The 23,893-nt window shown below is 37.0% G+C and overlaps 1 protein-coding gene across 1 annotated transcript in view; it reads left to right on the forward strand.

Annotated features, from left to right (window-relative positions):
- Window positions 1–3,066: 3,066 nt before the first annotated feature.
- The window catches only part of so (sine oculis), a 35,075-nt gene continuing 14,248 nt past the window's right edge, over window positions 3,067–23,893 (forward strand). Inside the window, exons 1-5 of the mRNA XM_068768264.1 lie at window positions 3,067–3,710; window positions 16,278–16,488; window positions 18,125–18,252; window positions 19,007–19,111; window positions 19,772–19,830. Of these exons, the coding sequence (XP_068624365.1) occupies window positions 3,606–3,710; window positions 16,278–16,488; window positions 18,125–18,252; window positions 19,007–19,111; window positions 19,772–19,830 (608 nt within the window). The 5' untranslated portion in view covers window positions 3,067–3,605. The remainder of the gene's footprint in view (window positions 3,711–16,277; window positions 16,489–18,124; window positions 18,253–19,006; window positions 19,112–19,771; window positions 19,831–23,893) is intronic.

Genomic DNA, 23,893 nt, shown 5'->3' on the forward strand with positions numbered 1-23,893 from the left:
GCCCAAGTGTAATTTGCAAATTCCGCGGGTTGGAGGAGGCGAGGTACAGAGGGCGCTCGGACTAAAACCTCTGTAAAGGCAGCAAAGATCGAGAGTTCCGTAGGGAGCCCCGGCTGCACCGGGTTATAGTATGAAGGATTCGTTAAAGTGATTATAAAGCTTGGAAAGTGAACGGTGTATATCGTGGGTTCGATTCTCGGGATACAATGTTACCTACATATAGGATTACCACTGCTCAGAAACATTTCCAGAGGATGAGCAGCAGAGTCCTCTGTGTATCATAATACTCGCTGCGATACCCAACCCGCCTGCCAAGCGTGGTGATTATGCTACCCGCATATAGCAACCTCCATTGACCTTGACTAATGGGGGGTCTATCCACACCACGTGCACCGGCCTGGGGTCGTCACTCGAAAACCTTTCGACCCCAACAGCTCATATGATGATGATGAAGGTTATAAAAATAATATTACCATATTAAAATTTATCGACATATTCAGTTACATCACTATTAACCCGTCAACTGCATACATCAGCGGGCCTCCCTCGCGATCGTGTCGATGATAAAAATTACTTAAAACACCAACCATTTAACATTTTGCCCCTTTACGACCTTTCCCTGTCTCTCTCCAACGGGGCGATTCAGGCAGGAGAGAGAGGGATGGATAGCCAAGATGTCGATCTCTGTGGAGGATTTAGGCTCTGTAACAAAAAAGCAAGGTGCAGTTCAGTTTGTTTCGTAAAAATAAATAGTAAATCTTTTGTTGTCTTGTCGCTGGGATCTACCGTAATACTTTATGGTACGCGAAGGTATTTCTGTAATATAAATATGGGAGGATTGATCATCTAAGACGAAATCTTAATTAAAAATTTTATGTCGAAATTATGTCGTCTTAGTCATTTAAGTCCATATATGCCCACTGCAAGAAATAGACATCTTTCAAAGTATCTATGGCACTTCGCAAGTCACAGTCTTCTACCTCTGGACTACCACTGCTGCAAAATTATTTACGTTTGAGATCAATTCCTAATGACATTTGATATGTGAGTGGTAGAACGAGGCAGACAGACGACAAGCCGTCTATTCTCATATATCGTGTGCGTCTTGTCGCATCCTCCCTATTATACGCGTACATTCCTCAGTCGGTATAGTACTAACATATCCATATCTTTCTTACTTATAGGATATTTAAATTTTTATGTCATTAAAAAACGAGCAATGTTATGTGTAATTGGTTATAGGAGAAAAAGTTCTATAGGGTGAAGATATGGCTCATTTGTTAGTAAAATACTTGAAACATTTTACACATTTTGCCAACCACTAAAATTTTTGATGGCCTTATTTTTTTTTTACAACGTATTTTTTTAAATGGTTGCAACTTGCCAGTGCTGTCTACAGAGACAGATTGTAAACAATAATTAGTTTTAACATGTTGTAATCCGAATTTTGAAAGAAAAATATATTTCGTACAATATTGTCATTACATAATGTATTATTTATGAAACCATTATTGGATAGAGGATGACTACATATTAACCATGATTGATTATAGGTATGAGGGATTCTTTCTAGGGCTGGTAGGTCTTGAAGGTACACGAAGTCCAAAGTAGAAGTGTGTATGTTCAAGCTAAGTCTATATTTATACCGATATATAAAGAATTATATTTCAACAGCGTTCCAACATACTTCTTGGTTTCAAAAAATATTAAAAATATAGTCGGGGCAGCCATTTTCAAATAGTGAATAGTTGCCTTTACTTATTGCAAATCCTAAATTATTGAAATTAAAAACCGTACGTAGTAATGCGTTTTATCCAACCTGTTCTTAAGTAAAATTATATGCTAATAAATGAACGCAAAAATGAATCGAAGAATGTTGTTGTTTATAAGCGAATGCAATATAGATACAAGGCCTTGAGACGCTACGATCATTTGCTAATTTAAATTAAAAAGCTGTATCGTGTGACTTTTGGCTTTCCCGCCAACATGTTGACTTTGACAGATCGGTCACGAGATACGGTTTATAATATATATATTTCATTCTGTATAATATCCAAGGCTTATTTATGGAATTCCCCACAAATTGCTATAAAAAGAAAAAGTGAAACAAACGAGGGAATTTGAATTAAAAATCAATTACGTTAGCCTTAACAAAAATTTTAGGGTTTTTATTAACAAATCAAGGTAATCACCCTAGAAAATTAGATTTTTCTGAAAAATTACCGTGTCGTCCCATTTAAGGTTTACCATAAAAGGTTGTTTTAATATAAAAAAGGAAACATTAAATTTACGTATCAATTCTTGATCTTCCACTGGAGAGATTTAAAACCAATATTAAAGACATATTGATAAAAGTATATTATTCTATCCATGTTAATATGTGATTTTAAATATTTTTGATGTTCACTCAGGAATATAACCATTGTCAAGCACTCTTTATAAAACTATGTTTGTAAAAAGCAACTGTAAAGATTCTCGCCGGCTTTTCTCGCTAGAACTGCGGATCCAGTTTAGCTTCCTGTAGGGACAACAATGCCGACTTTTATGTTGATTGACTTGATTTTATGTTGTTTCGATAGTACTTATAACAGCGTTTCCGAATAAAGAATATTTTGATTTGATCATAATGTAAGCTATATGACGTCCACTGTTGGATGTAGGCCTTCCCCATAGATTCCCAATGAGACCAGTTTAGCGGCCTGCACTCAGCGTCTTCCGAAGACCTTAAGGGCTATCGCGTAGAACAGTTAGCTGCTGGAGCTTTAAAGTTCTGGAGTGAAGACTACAGACCAGCAAGCGCAGTGTGGGAAGTCCACCTATAAGGTGGATAGAACACGTCGTCAGATGACACTGAATGCAGGCCGCTTTCAACTGGTCCTATTGGGAAACTCTTGGGAAGACCTATGTTCAGCAGCGGAAGTCGTATAGCTGAAATTCTTTCGATCACCTATATGTTATCTAATATAGTTTTTTTTATATCATCTCATTTCAACCAGGATTAATTGGTAGTGCTGGCACATTTATGTAGATAAAAAATTATAATATGTATTCTTTTTGCAGGTGGAACACACAAGTTTACGGCTATTAAAATGAAAAAGAAGAGAAAATCGAGGGTAAAGTGTTGTTGAGTGATAAATAGCGACAGTGGATATAAATAAAAACAATTATAAATAGAAAACGTGATTTTTGTTTAGTGATAAAACCAGACAGGACTGGCTGGAGACCTAAAAGTATTTATTCTTAATATACTCGTAAATTACAATTAGTTTTTCAAGACTATTACAATGTTTATTTACTATTAAGTTCTTCAATAAATTAAAAATTAATAAAAAAAGTTTTAAAGTTCTTAAAAAATAAAGTTCGACTGTCAAAAACGGGCGGCAGTTTGGACTGTCAAATAGTAGCGAGTTTTAAAAATAACAAATAATCTTTGTGTAAAAGAAATTTTAAACAGACTGTCAAGAAGAGCGCGGGTATTTAAAAAAATTAAATAAAAAGTGTGTAAAGGCATAAGTGCAAAGGTGAAGAACGGTATATAAAGCAGTGATTTTTAGCGCCACACGTGGTGCTGTGGTGTCAAAGTGGCCGGAGACGAGCATTTGGACATGTTGGGGGGCCCCGAATGGGGACAGCGGGAGGCGACGCCCCCCAGGGATGCCCCCCTGCCGAGCTTCGGCTTCACACAGGAGCAAGTCGCGTGCGTTTGCGAGGTATGTGATCTCATTTCATTATAGTTCATACGCTAAAAATAACTGCCCACTTTTTTAAATGTCTCTTGACGTGAATGGGAACCTTGTTTTTGTACAGGTATTTTTCACGTGCCAAAGTTATTTAAAAAAAGTACATTGTTGTCAATGATTTGAAATAACAATTTAAAATTATAATATTTTTAAGTTCACACATTCACTGTTGAATCGTAGAATATTTTTAACATTTAAAAAATGCTGTACACTGTAATTAGTCCGTGAATAAGCTACCACCAGCTCTTAATGATCTGTTAAAACTAGGTGGCCAGAAACTCAACAGTAATGAAATTTACCAATGTTTGGTTAATACTTTACAACATCAACCATGTAAAGGAGTGAACAAACCAATTTCCATACATTTCGATCAACTCTGCAAGGCTATAATAATATTTATTTAATAAAATTCTTTTAATTTTATATTTGAAACAAAGAAAAGTAAAGTTTAAGATGTTTGCAGAACTTTATAATATATGCGTACACTCAGATCCATGAAGGATTTGTTAAACTTTTGAAGACGTGTAGGCGTTTGATGACGTCATACGAATGTCATCCAAATTTAAGTAACTCCTTTGTTATAACATTTAATACATGTTAAGTAAACGACAATCTTTTTAGTCTCGAATAAAGTAATTCTGCACATGAATTTAAACAAACCTTCATTCATAAAAATTCCCACAGACAATGATCTAAAGGTTGTTTCGTTCCAGACAGATATAGATCTCATTGTATCGTTGTAATAAAAAAAAACTTGTTCCGTTCTTAAATGTCAAACGTTCAAAAATTAATTCGACGGTTATTAATATAGTCATATTAATATAATTTTATGAGACGTAACAAATCATAGACAGAAATGATATTTGGTAATGTTTAAATTATTATAATTTAAGCAAATTATCGAACTGGTCAAGACATCATAACAGTATAGAGCAGTGCTTCTTAAACTTTTCATTGCGCCCATTGGAAATGAACGTATTAAGAATGCGGAAGTTGAAGTTGAAGTAGAAGAAGTGGCGTGGAAGTCGTAAAGGAAGGCACGGAAGTCGAAGAGCAGGCGCAGAAAGCCCGAACATAGTAGACGCGGCATGGGTAGGCCTACAATATAAATAACAAGCGCATATAAATATATATATTATATATAAATATATATATTGGCATATAAATAACAAGCGGCGACGGACTGAGCTCACTCTGTGTTTGGCACTAATCTGTGTAACATAACTGCTGAAGATGGCCCGTGGAGGGGTGAAACACGTGTTGAGTGTTTTGACGGTGGCAGTTGTGTAATTCGCATTGTTTGCCGCATGCGCATTTATCAGCGGGCTGGCGGGCGGTGCACTTTGTTGTATGACTACCACTGCATTTGCGGAAGTGGCTAAATATTGGTCCTTTTCTTGCCTACCACTTACTTGACATACGACACTGCAAAGTATAGAGCATGCCCAAAGGTCGCCACGATCGCCGATCTTGCACTGCCCGCATCTAGCGACCCAGTAGTCATTTTAATATAGATTGTAGGAGTACAACAAAGTGCGTGTTGTTTATATTACCATTGATTTTACGCCACACTACGCAAAGTTTTACTCTTACAAGCACACGCACACAAAGAGGCACGCAGCAAAATGAGTTAACGTATTTACGGGACGCTGTATTGCAGGTTGGGGATCTCTGGTTTAAATATATATACGATAAACTTAATTTCTGCTTTAACCCAATATTCGATCGATCGTAATGAATACGTTTCGAATTAAACTAGTTTGGAATATCGTAAACGATTTCATTAATTAGTTTGCGGATTCTAGATCAGTTACAATTACAATTCCGCAAAAAACATCCGTCAATTGACAGGTTCGAGTATACCTCGTTGGATCTATTTTAGTTATTTTCACACTACCGTAACGTTTACATGAGATTTGGAGTCTGTTAGAGAAAAAATGTAGCGGAGAAAATATTATGGCCGTAGTACATAGTTGATACAATTAAATATAACTCGAACTTAATTTATTGATTCTAAAGGATTGTCATTGCTAATAAACGTAGTAATAACGTCGTATGTTATCATCGAAGGATCGACGTTCTCTAATGGACGCCACTACACTTAAAAATATTTGTGCAGGCCATGTTAACTGTTCGGAACTGTTTCCCGAGGTAAACTTTCGAATTCCTGCAGCAAGAACGATTTCGAGATCTCTCTCCTTTTTATCAGCTGCTAAGACAAATATCGGTAAACATGCACCCTTGTACAGGATGTGTGACCTCCACAAATCATAAATTAGTGATATTTTTATTTTTATTATTATTCTCGTGCTCTCTCGTATCTTTTAAAAGACAATTTCATTCGAAATTATTGAAAATACACAATACAATTTCAACCTTATTGGTACGTGACGGCTTGCTGTGACTCGTAATTACTACTGTGTGTTCTGCAGAATGCGCTGGATCTTTGATCCCTGTTTAGTAATGTTTTGTTTTGTTATTGTTTGACTTTGATTCATTAAATGTTTTTAGTGAGATAGTTAAAACTATCTCACTATAATCTTAAAAGGTAACAATTGTAACTAATTTTATATTTCTAAGTTTCTACTATCTTACTGCCTTTGGTACTGTTTATCTCGGATAAAGTAAATTTAATAAAATAAAACAAGTTTTCAGACCATGGGCAGAAGCGTCATATGCCTACCACTATACCACACTGCGATCGCCAACCCGCCTGCCAAGCGGGGCGTGGAAATTCCCTCTTAGATATATTTGGGGAAGGGCTATGTTTTACAGTGGTTGTCTATGGGCTGTAACGAAGACTTAATGAATCTCACAATCGGCTTCGCTTCCGCGGCTTGCCGTCCGCCCCTGTCTCCGCGTACAGCGAGGCATATCCCAGACAGGACTCGCCTTCAATAACCGAGTACTCCTAAATGCCTTACCAAGTCGTAATTCACACTTTATGTTTAATTATAAAAGATTGTCACAGCTCACCATGTTTTCGAAGGAATGAGCAGCAGCGGCCTATGCGACCATAATACGACACTGCGATCGCCAACCCGTCTACCAAGCGTGAGGATATGGCATTTCACCTATAGATAACTTTGGGGAACGCTTAAGTTTTTCAATCGGCGTCTGTGGTTTCAAAAAACGTCGACATTGTCAATATATATATATATGACAATCTGGTGTTTGTACATAAGAATATTATTTTTTATAGAAGAATGGTGATGTTAATAAGGTAAGCATCAGAAATATAAATAATAATAAGATTACCTTTCTCAAAGCTTCAATAATAAAATTAGTAACTCTTCTGTGGGCAACTGCGTAAATGTCTGTAAGCTATCAGGTAATAAATTTCAGATTTATATTAAACAAAAACTTGTAAAAAATCCTAATATAGTGTGAAGGATTATTACAAGTACTATACTCGTATTAAGGATATTGTTAAAGTGACCACAATAAACCCGTCTTAGTTTATTGTGGGCTCTTTTCAAAACCTTTTTCGTTTCAGCCCATGAACGCCCACTGCAAAGCATAGGCCCCCCCAAAGATATACGTGAGGGGATATACCATAATCGCCACGCTTGGCAGGTGGATTGGCGATCGCAGTGTGGTATTGTGGTACGCATATATCGCTGCTGACCATGCTCTGAAAATTTGTAAAATACTCATAGTATGAATTATATAGGATTGTATCCTGAGAATCGAATCCGCGACCTATGATCGCAATCCTCTACCGCTGGGCTACCATTGCTCTCACATATAAGCTATGTACCGTCATATTTTTTCACTACATTTTCCAAGGTATCTAGATCTCATATTAACATTATCTCAAGTAAAAAGTAGGACGTACTGCTGTTAAACTAAACATGTTGTGAGTGCATCGTTCCTTTGTTATTTTTTTTTAATTCTAACTTAAAATATATCGAAAGGGTTTTTTTTGTTGTTTACTTTTTCGCGTTTATTGGGCGGAAACAGTTGAGTGAGGGATTGCCGCTATTTGATACGGATTTTCTCCAAGCTGCGAGGCACAACAGCGTTTTATTATTATTTACAATTTTTCTTATGGGTAAATACAGCTAAAATTTACATTAAGGGGACCGGGAATTAATGTCGATTTGTTAAGTTAAATGCACTCGACTAAATTTTTTACAAGTTTTTATTTCTTATCAACAATATATACACCTTCGTTATCAACAACCTTTTGCCACTTAGAATACAAATTTTTATCGCCAGAGCGGTAAAAATCAATCGGTTTTTCTGTAAAATATGTGGACAGAAACACCATTACTTTCCAGTCTCCTAATAAACAATATAATTTAGAAGTTTTACTCAATTATACATTAATCGGTGCATTAGTTTATTTCAAGTTGCTACCTAAGCGCTACAGACCGTTAAACGCCTTGACATTTATGTCAATGTGCCGGGCCAATTCATCATAAGATTCTGCCATAGATTTTTTACCGAGGAGGTCTGTCAAATTGAACGGTGGTATTTTAAACGTTCTCGTATAGGGTCATGTCTTTTGGATTCGAATTGGAAAACGTCTGAGTGATGAAAAGTCTGTACTGTGGAGTCGTCACATGGCCAAGTATGTCGATTATTTTAAAACGGTGCAGGTACTGCCTGCATTACCCGTGCAGCTTACATCGTTGCTATGTAGGTACATATCTGTAAGTTCTGTCGTATCAAATCATCTGTACATACCCACCCTCTAATGGTGCGGTATCGGTTACCGTAATTTGCGAAGGGGCGGCCGCGAGATAATGGGCTAAGGGTGCAGGTAGCCTGTTATTATTGTTACCTACCCTCGGTATTGCTATTGTGATGCAAATTATTTTATTTTGATGTAATTGGATCGCTGGGACATAATATCTTTATTATTTTACAAAAACATTAGACTGTTTTTTTTGCGTGTTCCACTGGCATGGAAAACCGGAGTGCTTTGATTTATTTTCTATTTAGTTATCAATTGTGTGCCGTGTTGTTAAGCATCTTTTCTCCGAAGTTTCTCTGATTCTGATAAATTAAACAGGAATTGAACATAGGTCGTAGATCATGAGTTTGATTCCTGAGATACAATTATAATAATTCACATTTTGTGTTTTAATCATATAGGATTGGCACTGTTTACAAACAAGCTTCCAGAGGACATGCAGCAGATTCCTATACTTACCCACGATTATGTTATATGCCCCCATAGATAACTTTGAGTGAGGCCTGTGACTTCAAAAGGGGATCTATGGTTAACAATATAAACATTACTTACTAAACTTGTTTAAGGCTTCCATATATTTCATTAAATTAAAAAAAATAATCCATCCAGCCAAAATTATAACGACAATACTATTTTACAAAGCATTTTATAATTTTAATTTTAATTAATTAATTCAGCGCCATAATTAAATAATAAAACACGATACGGTATGAAAATTTGAAAACGACCGTAGAGTAATATAATTGTAAATTTAATTGACCACGGTGAAGTTATTGACACCCGGGGCTGAAACAGGCATCCCATTAGGCGGTGCAAATAACGTAACCTTGACTACCGGCCCGGATATCCGGTTACTCGGGGGCGGGGATTTGGGCGGTTTCGGCGCAGTGGGTGTAGTTGAAGCCTGTAGTCAAGACTAACGTTTATATAAATTAATCGACGATATAAGTATCGTAAGACTATGACTTTTTCATACAATCTTTGTTTTATACACATTATTTTTAAAGCTACAATAATTATGGGCAGCCTTGTGAACCTCTACAATAAGCAAACAAATTTCAATCTGTATAATCTTACATGTAATTAATTTTTATGCTGTTGGAGCATATTTTTTTGTTGGTTCCGTTTTTAAGTCTTCTCGTACTCCATCGTGGTTGGACAGAATTTTTTTTCTGTAACAATTTTTCTCTTGACTTTTTATTTCCACACTCTTTTTTCATCCAATCTCAAGGTCTTCCTTTCATTTCTCTCTGTTATCCACCACATTTTTTGCATTTCTTTCCAAACATAGTTGTAAGTACATATTTGTTTTAAAATTGTCCCCTTTTTGGGACCTCTCATTCAATTTCTATCATGGGTGGACAGGGCCTTTACATACATTGTAATTTTACTTAATTTCCATACATTTCTCTTAATTTTTTTCCTCTATTTTCATTCACTATCTTCCATTCCTTTCCATACATTCCTTCCATATATCGCCTCACTACTTTCACCTTCCGTCCAGAGTATCCCAATTTACGTTTATTATTTATATCATTTGTTTAACAATTTATTTATTCTTAATTATTATGATATGCAGAAGACGCTGCTGCCCATCCTCTGAATACATGGTTATGAGCAGTAGCAACCCTATACAATTAATACACGAAGTGTGAATTTTAAGAATATATCGCGGGAATCGAACCCGCGACTTGCTGGACTACCGCTTCTCGTTTAGATAATACCGATCGATATTTGGATTTTACCAATTTTAAAGTGAAATTGTAATTATTTACATAAGTACATTGTTGAAAATATTTTAAATTATTCGATAAATTAATAAAATTCGATTAATTCCTTCAAAGACCTGCATGTGGCTCGCATGCCAAAGTTTGGCTCCCCCTGTTATATAGTGTGCATGTTTATTATTGAACCCGTAGGTTAGCCGGATGCCGCAGTCAATAACTTCTAGGCTGCCTACATTATAATACAGTTACGGACATCTATCGGCTAGAGGCGTATCGAATGTCTAATATCGGTTTACATAGGAACGGCAGTAGATTTCGCATTTCTAGTCATGTTTTCACACAACACGAAATATATCATTTTAGCGGTACGAGTATTGCTAGAAGTAGGTACCCACCATTGATATCTATTAGAGCTGGTTGAAAGCGGCCTGTATCCAGAATCTTCCGATGACCTTAAGAAGTCTGTTCACAGCTCTATAAAACTTGCATATACTGTTATTGCTGCAAGTTTGTAGAACAAGTTGCTCGTGTTGGTAAGAAAGGCCAAATCTCTGTAATGGCTCTAAGGTAACCTTCGATAGCTCGGTAGAGCGGTGGATTGTAGAAAGGAATATTCAATAGAAGCAAACGCTACTCACCACACCACAACACCCAGTTTTAGGGAACGCCCGCACGCTCCCTAACCTCGAACTGCATAGGCGACCCGAGGTTGGATCCGGATCCTTCCTTGGCTCGCCTTTGGACAACACACAACATCAACACTACTCGGTTTCACTACGTGCGAACGACTTCATGCAACTGATACGCGCCCATCCAGTTTTGTTTATTTTTAAGTTTTTAAGTTCACGGACCCTTCCGCTCTGTGAACTCAGCTCCGATGAAGCTGTAAAAGTCCTCGGGCTAACAGCAGGAACATCAACCGAAGTACGAAGGGTCCCCAAAAACGGGGTCAGTTGTATGGAGTTGGATGTAGTGGGATGGACGACATAGTTGGACTCGGTGGAAGTAACTGGATGCATACAGCGCAAGTCATCGTTGTGATCTTTGGTGAAAACTTATCCCTTGCAGTAGGCGTTTAATATAATTAGGCTAATGCTACGTTTAAAAATGATATTGCAGATAGTGTTGTGAAGGTTTTTGTATTACGAATTCTGTGTTATAATCAACTAAGTCTTGACGGCCATTATGTCGCCGTGCCCGCGTTACTTTTTGACGTCGGAAACTTGTGCTTGTAACAAATTAAAGTACTGATAGATTCTAGAAGATTTTTACTGTAAGAGTATACTGATATATATAAGATTTTTACTATAAGAATAAGTGTATGCAATCGTATTCTAGTAGGAAGTATAGGCTTTATAATTTTATTAAAAAAGAGAAAAATTAAAGATAAGTCGCTCGGGTGTGAATTCACGCCCACAGACCACAACGCTTCTTATGCCCGGGAATTAACGCCCGCGGAAGGAGGAGGGTTAATCTCTATATACGTCTTATATAATTTAGTTTAAATAAAAATATACATAGTTTACCTTGTAATAATAGCACTCACAGCGGTTCGATAGTCGTTCAACGGCCTTTGGACAAGGGTTGCACTTGGGATTTCTTTACGAGATCGAATGAGGTGATCCGTAGAAGAATGATAGTAACCGATAAGGATCAGCGGATAAGAAGTTGAAGTCCTCAAGGTTCTGTAGTGGAGATCAAGACCCGGTAAGCGCAGCGAAGGATGTGCGATCTTGCCAAGGTCGTCGGAAGACGCAGAATACAAGATGCTTCCAATTAGACCTATTGAAAGCCTATGATAGAGGCCTATTTGTATCATGTTGATAATCCGCAATGAGGTCGCGTGATGATACCACTGAAAGGCTTTCCTGTCAATAGTACAAACATACAAGACTTACAATAGAAGAGAACCACAGATCAAACCTATTAAACACGTTGTATTCTTTACGACCCACCAGATCTGTGTTTCCCAACGTGGTGCTCACACCCCACAGGGAAGCAATGTGATTGTTAACGGAGGAAATTCCAAAATGAACATGAGTTTAACCCTCTTGGTTTTGTATAAAAGTTATGTATGTTACACAGGGTTGCATAAAAATTTTAAAGCTGAGCATGGCACAAAAAAGTTTGGGTAATACTGCATCGGAGCCCAGCGCACTAACGTGTCAAGCCAAATTCAAGAAATCTATTATTTTTATTGAGATTTAAATTCTTAACGAGTCTAAACATAAAATAAAAATTAATGACTTATTATCTAGTTTTAGCGAAATAACCAGGAAACTATTATTAGATTTGTACGTAACGAGGTTGTCCAGTTGGATATCAGAGCCACACAGCTCATTTCTATGTGCGTTTTGTTTTACAGTTGCAATATGTGGCAACCTTATACGTGGCTCACAGGTGACCCCATGGCTTAAATGGTTTGTGAGATGGCCCACTGATAACCCGTGCAGCCTTTATGGAAATACTCGATTTTTCACATAGCGTTTAAAGTGTTAAATATATCTCTTATTTTATTTTCGTGCCATACTTCCTATTGACACAGTTATGCGTAAGAACTGCGTAAATAGGTGAAGACGTAGATGATATAAAAATATCGCCGACTTCACGGAGATGTCTCCGAAAAAACAACACGCTCTCCACCTACACGAGTACGTCGAACTATTCGCGTCAATGTGTGTTATCATCTTATTCAGTTGGTATTGTATGGTTCAGATCACGGGACGGCAAGATTTTTGTCTACAGGGTGATTGGTTATAGAAGAAAAATCTTTAAAAGGATGAATGTGTATTTGTTTTCTTTTTTTCTAGAATAATTATTACGTATTATCCCTGGCACATCAGCCCTACACTTTTTCCTCTTTAATTTGTAGGTAATTCTCCTAAAGGAAACGAACATCCCTCGTCCACGGCGACCTTTTTTAGTCGCGAAGGAGTCGCTAGCTATGTGCCATCTATGCCCAGCTATACCCATATAACTACGATTTTGTCGCGATGTAAATGCAATTCAGTATCGTAATGAAAATACTTGCTATCGCTACAGTTGCAAGATGGACCTTGAGACAACATCACGTTGCCTCTGATGCTGATTTTACGTCAGCAACCGAAGTATAAGCAACTAAAGCAGAGACAATGTATGTCAGAAAAAGCCACCCTCTCTCCATTTTCGTCCAATGCGCTAGCGTAAATGCGACTAAAGCGCGTTAGTAGAGATGCTTTACTTTAAGGTCTTTCGACTCTCCCTACCGACCGGGAGGCACGAGTTCATTGCTGTTTTTTTAAGCTAGAAATAGGGGACGCTCTCGAGCGTCTTCTATATCGGGCTGCTGTTGAGCCCCCGGTGATTGCTGCCCAATCCCGTCTCCTTGGCAGTCGCCATTTACCATCAATTCGGCACAATGCGTTTTCCGCTTGGAGAGTATGGGGACCAGTGGGCGCTCTCCGCGGTCCGTGATGATTATAAACCACGTCAACTAAGACGATGGAAACATGATGGTGTACGCTGAAGGTAGTTTACTAATCGGGCGACAGAATCGTTACAAAATGTTGCCTTGAGCGATGAACTATAACACGTGTCTTGATTTCAAGAACCTGTGATTGCAAATACAACATTTAAGGGCTAAGATAACGGTTAAGAGGGGTGTTTCCTGGCCCGGTGCCACTTCGGACGCACGCAAAAATTCGTCATGCTACATCGGTGACCTTGATTCTTCTGCAGATCTCCTTATTTCTGATCCGATCTCGCGACAAAGCTCCGAGCTCTTAATGAGGCTTATCGTAAACCACCACGTCTCATATGCAAAAGTCATCAACAACTGGCACACATTGGTAGATGATCTTCGTTCTCAGACATTAGGGTATTTGGACGAGATGTTACAGTTAAAAGAAGTCTAATAACCAGCCAAATTAAATATGCCTATAGTAAGACCATAGACAAGTTCAAGGCGGAACGATTGGATCCCTTGTCGATTGTTAGTTTAGGATTTAAAAAAAAACCGGATGTCCCCACATGTGCGTTCTTTTGCAAATATTATTGATCGTGTTTGCGACCACCCTTGGGATATCCGGCCTTCTTAGACAAAAGATAATATTTAAATTAGCCAAATACTCAGGATAAGATATTTATTTATAATAGAATTCGAATGTACAAACTATTAAACTGCATGTTGCTTAAATACATAGACTAAATTTATCTATTCACTCATTTTATTACTTGTGTAATGAAAAATGGTCAACTAGATACGTTTAGGCATTCTCTACCGTTCAACTCAAGGTGTGATATCTAGTAGACAAGTGTGTAAAAGTTATAGAAAAAAATGTTTACTTTATATGCCAAACACCTGAAGGGACATGTCATCTTGATGCTACATGGAAGCCACATCTATCCTGACATCATCATATAAGTCGATTTACGTCCAATGCATGGCATAGACCTCACCCAAAAATTCGCCACAATGACCAGTCGGGCGCCTATTCACGCCGAGTCTATAGGTCGCCTTATTCTTATGTATGCAAGGATTATGCGAAGGCTACATCATTTATATAAATAAAAAAAAAAAAAAAGTACGGACGTGACTTTAGCCACTATTAAAAAATTAATACCTGGCCAATAGTTCGTGAGTAAACTGAATAACAACAATGAATCATTATTTTCTTAACGTCAACACATCACAGTAATAAAACTAAACACGGCGACTCCTTATCGGAATGTTTAGTCACACTTAGCGTCAACTATGTATTTGATTAAACCAGGGGTGAGCAACCTTTTTAATCCACGGGCCAGTTAGAATTTTAATTTTTTTTTTGCGGACTGCACGTTATGTAACACTTATAAATAATTTACCAAAATTTGTTTTTAATAAATGTAAGTATTCGAAAAAATACAAATTTTAAAGAGTAATTTTGGCAACTTTTTTGGATACAAGCGTATATATAATACGAATGCAGATGCTTAATAGTGCATCACTAGGTTTCGATCCGTGGGTATTATTAATAAATCGGTTTATTACTCGGGATCTTGCTCAACACTTTTTGACTTAGTTCTAAGTCTTATTCTTTTCTAATATATATTGTACTACTATTCTGGAGAATTTATTGAAATATAGAGTGACATTTGTCGCCGCTCATGAGGAAGGTGATACTGTCTTCTTCGATCCTATTCCCCATGTCGACCTCGGAATCACAGCGGAAGTAATTTGTATTGACAAGTATGCACGTGCTTATTATGTAATGATTATTTAATGTTTAATCAATAAAAAAACAGTAAGGATCCCCTAGATCAACTATATGTTTATACTCGTAGATATATAAAAATCTATTTAGGCAAAAGATGTCTCAAAGAATATTTCAAAAGGGCTTATTCAGTATAGTTCTTAGTGTTCTGGCCTATGATTTTGATATGAGCCTAAGAAGGACAATATTACACTACTACTATTGGACAAATAAAAAAGTAACATACACACATATACCGACACCATAAGCATTTACACACACTTAAATCGTCGATTATTTTAATATTATAAGTAGTAAGCTACCACCGGCTCGGAAAGCTGGTCTGTTGAGAAGAGTTGTCAACACTTGCTCTCTTTATATGAAATTTAACAATGTTTGATGTCAGCCCGGCTAATGAGTCAACAAACCAAGTTCCACCAATTCCGATCGACTAAAAACTATACTTTTAATTATAATTTTAAACTAAGAAAAGGTAGCATACACCCAGACCTATGAACAATAGCTTAACTTTATTTTCATTTCTTGTAATTTTCATGTGTCTGTCACTAGTTTTATATATATGTAAATTATTGTTTGTCTGTATATCCTTTATAGAATCGTAAACTATGCATTTGATCATGTGACGATTTTTAGCAAAGTTGTTGTGCATGAGACTATGAATGTTTCTAAATTGGTTGTTCTTCTTAATCATTCAAATGACTCATGATGATTTGAATATTTGTGTAATGTATTTTAATTAAATTTATTAATTTTAGTTAGTGGCGCAGGAACGCCTTCAGGGTTTAGCTAAGAAGAAACAAAATAATAACATAAATTATTATTGTATGTTTGTTTTTGTAGTGCGTTAAAAGTAAATAAATAATCTCTTTATATCCAGGTTCTCCAGCAGGCGGGCAACATAGAGAGGCTGGGTCGTTTCCTCTGGTCTCTGCCGGCGTGCGAAAGGCTGCATGCGCATGAGTCGGTTCTTAAAGCTAAAGCCATGGTGGCTTTTCACCGAGGCAACTTCAAGGAACTTTACAGATTGCTAGAATCACACACCTTCAGTCCCCATAACCACACCAAACTGCAGAATCTATGGTTAAAAGGTACGCGTTGTTTATTATTATATTGATTAATATGACTAGGACATATAATTAGATTATTATCTATATAGGATGATTTAAATTGACATGGTAGGTACATTAGAAGAATTATAGTACAGCCTAATTTGATAGAAACTAGAATCAAACTGACTCCCTTCTAATGCCATTCTTCAACTTAAAGCTTCGAGGGTTCCAAACGCGCCCTGATCTGTGAAGAGCCCACAACAAACTCAGGTGGTTTTTTATGTGGTCACTTTTACAATATTCGAAATACAGGAGTAGAAATCAAAGTCAAAATAGCTTTAGTAAATGATATCATAGCAATCATTTATAATTGTCAGCCTAAAATTAAGTTTAAGTTAGTTCGTAACGCGTCATCTGTAGAGAACTAACAAGAAACTAAGTTGAGTTGGTATTTTTTTATGTACAACATAAAAAAATTTTGCTTTCAATTAGAACAATTCATTTTCGAACATCTATATTCTGAAAATAACATGCCTTTTCGCAGAGCCCGTGTTTAACAAATTTCTTAAATTTACTAAGAGATAAATTTACCGCATCTCTTGGTACTTTGTTATAGAACAATTAATTCCGAAGCTTTATAATCAAATAAAAACAAAATACTAACACATATGTTGAAATCACATTGAATTTGATGAAGCTACAAATGTAATGATGCAAATAAATCATTGCAGAGCATTGGTGGCTAGCGCTAGAGGAAAAAGACTTGAAATAGTAGGTCGAATGTTCGATTCCCGGTTATCGGTATACAATCTTATATAATTTACTCTTTGTGCTTTAATTATACGGGATTCCAATAGCTTACCAAAAGTTTCCAGAGAATGGGTATTAGTGTACTATACGCACCATAATACCACTGCGATTGCTAAACCCGCCTGCCAAGCCTGGCGATCATGGTATATCCCACCATAGATATATTTGTGGGTGATCTATATAGTGGGCGAATATTGGTTGAAATGAAGATTAATATGGTTCAAGTCAGTGGCGTAGCTATGGTATTTGGGGCCTGGGGCAGATTGGGGCTTGGTGCCCCCCCCCCCCCCCTCTCATAAACAGTCTAAATAATTTCAAAATCAAAACAGAATGTAGTTAATATATTTTTTTGGTTCAAAATAATAATAAATATATATAAAATAACATTAGATCTTAATCAAATTTATTGGGAAAATTTAAAAACGAACATTCCTCGCTTTTTGGCTTGCAAAGTCATTAATCACATATCAATAGTGTCGACGACTTCATGTTCTATTGACATTATTGCAAGATTATTTAATCTATTTATCATTACATAATCTTGCAATAGTGTAATATTTAATTATTTTGTCATTTAGGGCTCTTTTAAAAAACGCTTTATGTGTTTTGCGAATGAAAGGCTTAAACACTGTGTATATTATAATTTGTAACCGTTTACTTTTTTTAATGTTCATATTATTTAACAACTTTTTTAGCACAAAAATAAACATTTCATTATTCATCATTCAAAAAAAAAATTATTTTCAACTTTGGTGCCCCCCCTACTTGTGGTGCCTGGTGCGGCCGCCCCGCTCGCCACCCCCTAGCTACGCCACTGGTTCAAGTAGAATATTCATAGCAAAGCAAAATATATTTTTTAATTTAGCACACTATATGGAAGCGGAAAGATTGCGAGGGAGGCCGCTGGGAGCTGTCGGCAAATACAGAGTGCGACGCAAGTTTCCCCTGCCCAGGACCATATGGGACGGCGAAGAAACCTCATACTGCTTTAAGGTGAGACTATGGTTAATTTTTTCGATGACATCGTTGGTAAAATTCTTATCTAAATCAGTCGTCTGTCAGAATTAAGCCGAAACAAAGCTCTGTGTGAATATACTTAAACATATATGTATTTTAATTTATAATAACGTTAACATGAGGTCATTCTCACTTTTTTTAGTTTTCTTTCTATTTTTACTTAACGTTAAAGCTTTTTTTATGTTCATAACGTAAGGTGAAATTATCATTTAAAACTCCCGGGCAGGCAGGTAATTTTTTTTTCAAGATTGCTAGGACTGTATATAACATTTGCCAAGCGTGTGATTGTCAAAAGGTGGAATATCATTAGGCACAGCTCAAACCATTATGAAGGATATTTATTGGAATCAGGCGTTACCTCGCGGAAGTCCATCCTAAGTAAGAAAAGGACCAATATTTAGCTACTTCCGCACATGCAGGGGTAGTCGTGCAATAAAATGCACCGCCCGCCTGCCCGCAGATAAATGCGTATGCGGCAAACAATGCGAATCACACAACCGCCACCCCCAAATTACTCAACAAGTCACCCCTCCACGGGGCATCTTCAGGAGTTATGTTACACCGATTAGTGACTCTGTGTTTGGCACTAATCGACTACCACTGCATGTGCGGAAGTGCCTAAATATTGGTCCTTTTCTTACATTATGTAGGATGTTTTGTTTCTCAAACGCGTTCAAGTCTCGATTGGTCGATGTTATACTTTGTTTGAATTATTAATTTCTTTGATCAGGAAAAGTCTCGGTCGGTGCTTCGGGATTGGTACCTACATAACCCTTACCCCTCACCGAAGGAGAAACGGGAATTAGCCGAGACTACCGGACTTACCACTGTGCAGGTACGTATTTACACTCTCAACCGATACGCGGCTAGCAAGGCCTATCCATCAACTCTCCTCGTCGCCCAAGATTGCCAACATGACAGAATTTGTAGCAGTGGAAGTTTCTTGGTAGATATATAAGTAGGTGTCAAAACAATATCTATGAAAGTGAAAGGAATTAGAGAAGAGGTCCCCTAAAAAGGAGCTAAAAACAATCTATATCGGCCAACATTTAAAAATGGCTCCGTAATCGCCATATATGTTACAATAGCGCCTTTATAAACCACACCATTTCTAGACAAGTGTAATAGGCAATTATTTTTATTCGATCCACTAAAATAGCCGAAAAATATATTGTAAATGAAACTAGGTGTTCGACTTTCTAAAAGTGTATGTTACACGCAGTATAAAGTATGTATAGTAGAATCTTAGTGCAGCCAGGACGTTTATTACTGTACAAAAGCCTACTTCGTTTTCCCATATTATTATAAAAGTCGTGTGTCCAGCTTGTGGGCGGGCGGCGTACGCTGCGATTGCCGGTCCATGGTCTCCACTACAGAACCTTAAGGCACCATGCCTGTGACCTATATAACCACTTCAAATTCAGTTACAGCATCTTTTTTTTAAAAAATCTATTAACACTTTAAAATATTTTTAATGTACTTCGTTACATCGCAGGTGTCAAATTGGTTCAAAAACAGGCGACAGAGGGACAGGCAAGCAGAACATAAAGACAGGTAGGTTTTAATACAATAACTTTAATTTAATACTGACAAACAGACTAAGTTCAAATCGGTTGCTTTCATGTATTAATTTCAGATTACCATTGAAAAAAAGTTTAGACATTAAATTTAATCACTGAAAATATGGATTTCATATCTTATATATAGGAAGGTCGTTAAACAAAACCTTAAATAGATTTATAAGAGATAATATAACTTGATGAGATAATTGCTTTACTTCTGTATTAGAACATTGTAAAAGTCCACAAAAAACCGTCAGAGGCTTATCGTGAACTTTTCTCTGATCAAGGCGCGTTTGAAACACTCAGAATTTTAATTGAAGGGTGCTACAAGGTAGTTCATTTTGATTCAAGTTTCTATCAAATTGAACTCTTCTGTGATTGTTCTAATGACGTACACTAGAAGTAATAAGAATTAATAAAAATTTTCATTAGGAATTTTATCGTTCTGTCAATTATGATAGAGAAAAAAATACAATATGAAATACTAGAGTATTTGACGGTGATATCTTCTAGAACGGATTGATTTCTATATTTGAGAATATTGAAACGAATTTGTTGAATGATTGAAGAATAAATGAAGAATATATTCAATATAAACAAATTCACTTACTAAACTGCAGAAAAGTTGTATACGATAAGAGGCAGTTCCGTCACTCGCAGCTTGGAAAAGAAACCTTCTCCCAACTCCCAACACAATAAAAAACCAATACATTGTAAGTAAATTAATAAAAAAATACACCATATAAATAAACTTATAGTGAATTTGTGTGGTAGAGCTAGGAGAGAGAGAGGTACAGCAGCGATATCTCTATAACCTGCTGAACGATTTCGCGTGTCAGGAGCAAACATCATAGCACAATGCATTTTATGTAAAAAAAATTATAAAAATTTTCATCTCGAACCACGAGTTTGACACCCCTGACCTATTCCCCCTTTTAACTCATTACACGTATGACCAATCACTTTTATACTGTTAAAAATTCACCTGTTTACAATAATTACAAATACTCGTAACAATGAAAACGTATGCAGTTTTAAATAATACAAATAAATAGTATACATAGATTATAAAATATAGCCCGGCGTGACGATTCAGAGGTGCTTCAGTTGTTCGGGCCGCTTTGTGAGTCCTGGTCTAATAACGATGTCATTAGAAACATAGAGTTCATAATTATTAGACGCGCCAGTTAATAATCTATGTCCATGGTGATTGGTTACAAATGTAAAAGTTTAAAACGTGTGAAAGGATAGTTCATTTGTCAACAAAAAATTTTGAAGCTTTTACACATATTTAGATCTAATATATAAAATTCTCGTGTCACGGTGTTCGAACTTGAACTCCTCCGAAACGGCTTGACTGATTTTTACCAAATTTTATATTCGTATTCAGTAGGTCTGAGAATCGGCTACTATCTATTTTCCATACCCCTAAGTGATAAGGGTTGTTCACCCTAAAAAAATTTTTTTTAATTTTGTGACAAAACTTTTTGTTATTATTTTTTTATGATATAGCTTACAAAAATACATACAAATCTAAATTTTCACCTCTCTACAATCAACCCTTATTTTTTATTTGTAAATTAAAAACTTTTTTTTTGCAAACATCGTTTGCGGGATCAGCTAGTTCAATATAAAGTGATCTGTAAATATGTTATATAATTTTTTATTGGAATACGACAGGTCAATAATTTCTGGCAGTACAAACTCTGCAGGGTTATATAATAAACAATAATAAAAATTAATATATACTTAACGGAATTTTTAAATCGCATTTTTTTACTTTACTAACATTATGGTATTTATTACCTTTGAAACCATTGGTTTCTGAATAGGGTGTACCATATGTTAAATGACAGCAATTCATTCGTCCCTTTAACACCTATAAGCAATCATCTTTTATGTATAAGATTTCCATGTATGAACGGTCTCATTAGGATATCTCTCATAAGAACTTAGAGACTTCAAGTTTGGTAGGATTAATCCTTTTTAGGACAGTTCTGCTAAGAACGGATTTTAAGAAATTTCACTCGCAAGGGATGCGAATTAAGTTCGTAAAACGGGCGGATGGTAATAAGGCAAGAGACTCGTTTTTCATGAATGACGACGTGGAAACAGCGAGCTACGCTCGAAACTTCGCTGCGTAATCGAATCAGATCAGATCCACAGAAGAACCAAGCTCAATGACGTAACTCAAAAAATTGCTCGTCTGAAATGGCAATGGGCCCATTGCTCGAGAAACCAATGGCCGTTAAGGCCGAAAGGATCTCGAGTGGCCACCGACGACATAGTTAGGGTTAGGGGAAATCGCTAAACAAGAACCGAAGAGGGAGGGCCATTGCAGACGGCAATCCATCAGTTGTTCAATGTGCTCTTTCTTATATCGTAATCCTCTTTGCTGGGAGTCGTAGACCCCTCCACGGATCATTTTCACCTTGATGAACAATCGCAATCGCAATCGTCAGCGATTTTCGTCTATGTCTATAACTTCGTAAACTCTTCTAGTACCCGGATTTGACTTATGCAACGCAAAGGGTTTCTTTCCCATGGTCTTTTACCTTAGATCTTGCATGTAACGAAATGCTTCACTATGTTTCCTGCGCAAAACTGACTGTGCAATGTGACTAAAATAATTTAGGCTCCTCTCTCTTAAGAACTCTCAATTGATGAAAGAGTTGTTGTCACTTTGAGTTCCTTCAGTATTGACATGTTTTGCCATCTATGTCCATCCAATGTTTCCCAAATTTTGTTGTGTTCTCCCTACGTAATATATAATTTTTTTATTAAAATGAAAGGGTTAAACCTGTGTCGACTTCATTTTGGGATTGCCCTCCATAATATTTAAATTAGAAAATAGTGATCTATATCCATCCTGCTCCAGCACCGTTCATGCGTCTACGGTCATTACATTTCATGGTCCATGTCTCGGCCCCATAGAGGAAGATAGAACCAATGTCTTCACGAGTGGATAAATATAGGTTAATAATAATTGTAGACTAGACTCACGATGTATCAGATTTCCGACATCGTCTATGTTCCACCAAGACCAGTCGGCCATTTCTAACCGCTTGGTAGTGGTTTTTGTTTTTTTTTTTTAAGAGCGGGCGACTTCAGAGGCTAAGTCAACCGTTCAATTCCGCCTCGCCGATTATGAAGGACTACGGGTTTCGGGCCTCTTTTGTGTTAGGACAAAACAAACGTCGCGTGATTATTCTTTTAGATATATTGTAGCTAATACTTTTAAATAGTATAGTAAGATATTTATAAGAAAAACATTGTGATATAATGCGGTTTCGTTATAAATTGCGTGGTCTCTCACTCTGAGTGTCATTGGTAAGCTCTTACCAAATCAGGACTTGGGAGATCCTTAGACGAACGAAATTAACCGACATGGCTCAACGGGCTGGCAAATCGTAGTGGCAGTGGGCAAACCAACATAGCAGATGCAGCGTAGGACGTCCATCTTCAAAGTGGTAGGCCGCTTCCTGTGATTAATCATTACATAAGCCGTTTGTCCGGAACACATTTGAATAATAACTTTTAGCAGAATTATACGCTAGTCTGTCTTACACTCTCTTCTGTGAGACTTTTCTTATTCTAAAAAAGGCTACGACTTTGCTAAAATAATGTGGACCGACTGCATAAAGTCGCTGGAGGTCGTTGGATGCGGGGGACCGTTCATCGTGGCGATCTTAGGATGCCTATGCCCTGCAGTGGGCGTTCATCGGCTGAAAAAAGAAGAATTATCTGCCTATATATCTAATTATCCTCTGCTGCACAAAGGCCTACCGCTAAGATTCCTAATAGGGACAGTAGGAAGACATCCAGCGTCTTCCGAAGTCTTTAACAAGCTCGTCGTCTATTCTGTCTGTCCACCTTGTGTTTAGATGTCGTACGCTTGCTGATCCGTGGTCTCCACTCCAGAACCTTAAGGCCCCAGCAGCCAACAGTTCTGCGCGCTTTGTGGTCTTCCCACTACCACTTCAACTTGCCAATCAGCTGAGCTATGTCAATCTAAATCACAATGGATCTCGTAGATTAACTGATAAATACAATGT

This window comes from Battus philenor, unplaced genomic scaffold, assembly GCF_028537555.1.
Source record: "Battus philenor isolate CCGP_79_NKW_IND1 unplaced genomic scaffold, ilBatPhil1.0.hap1 SCAF_25, whole genome shotgun sequence".
Taxonomy (NCBI): domain Eukaryota; kingdom Metazoa; phylum Arthropoda; class Insecta; order Lepidoptera; family Papilionidae; genus Battus; species Battus philenor.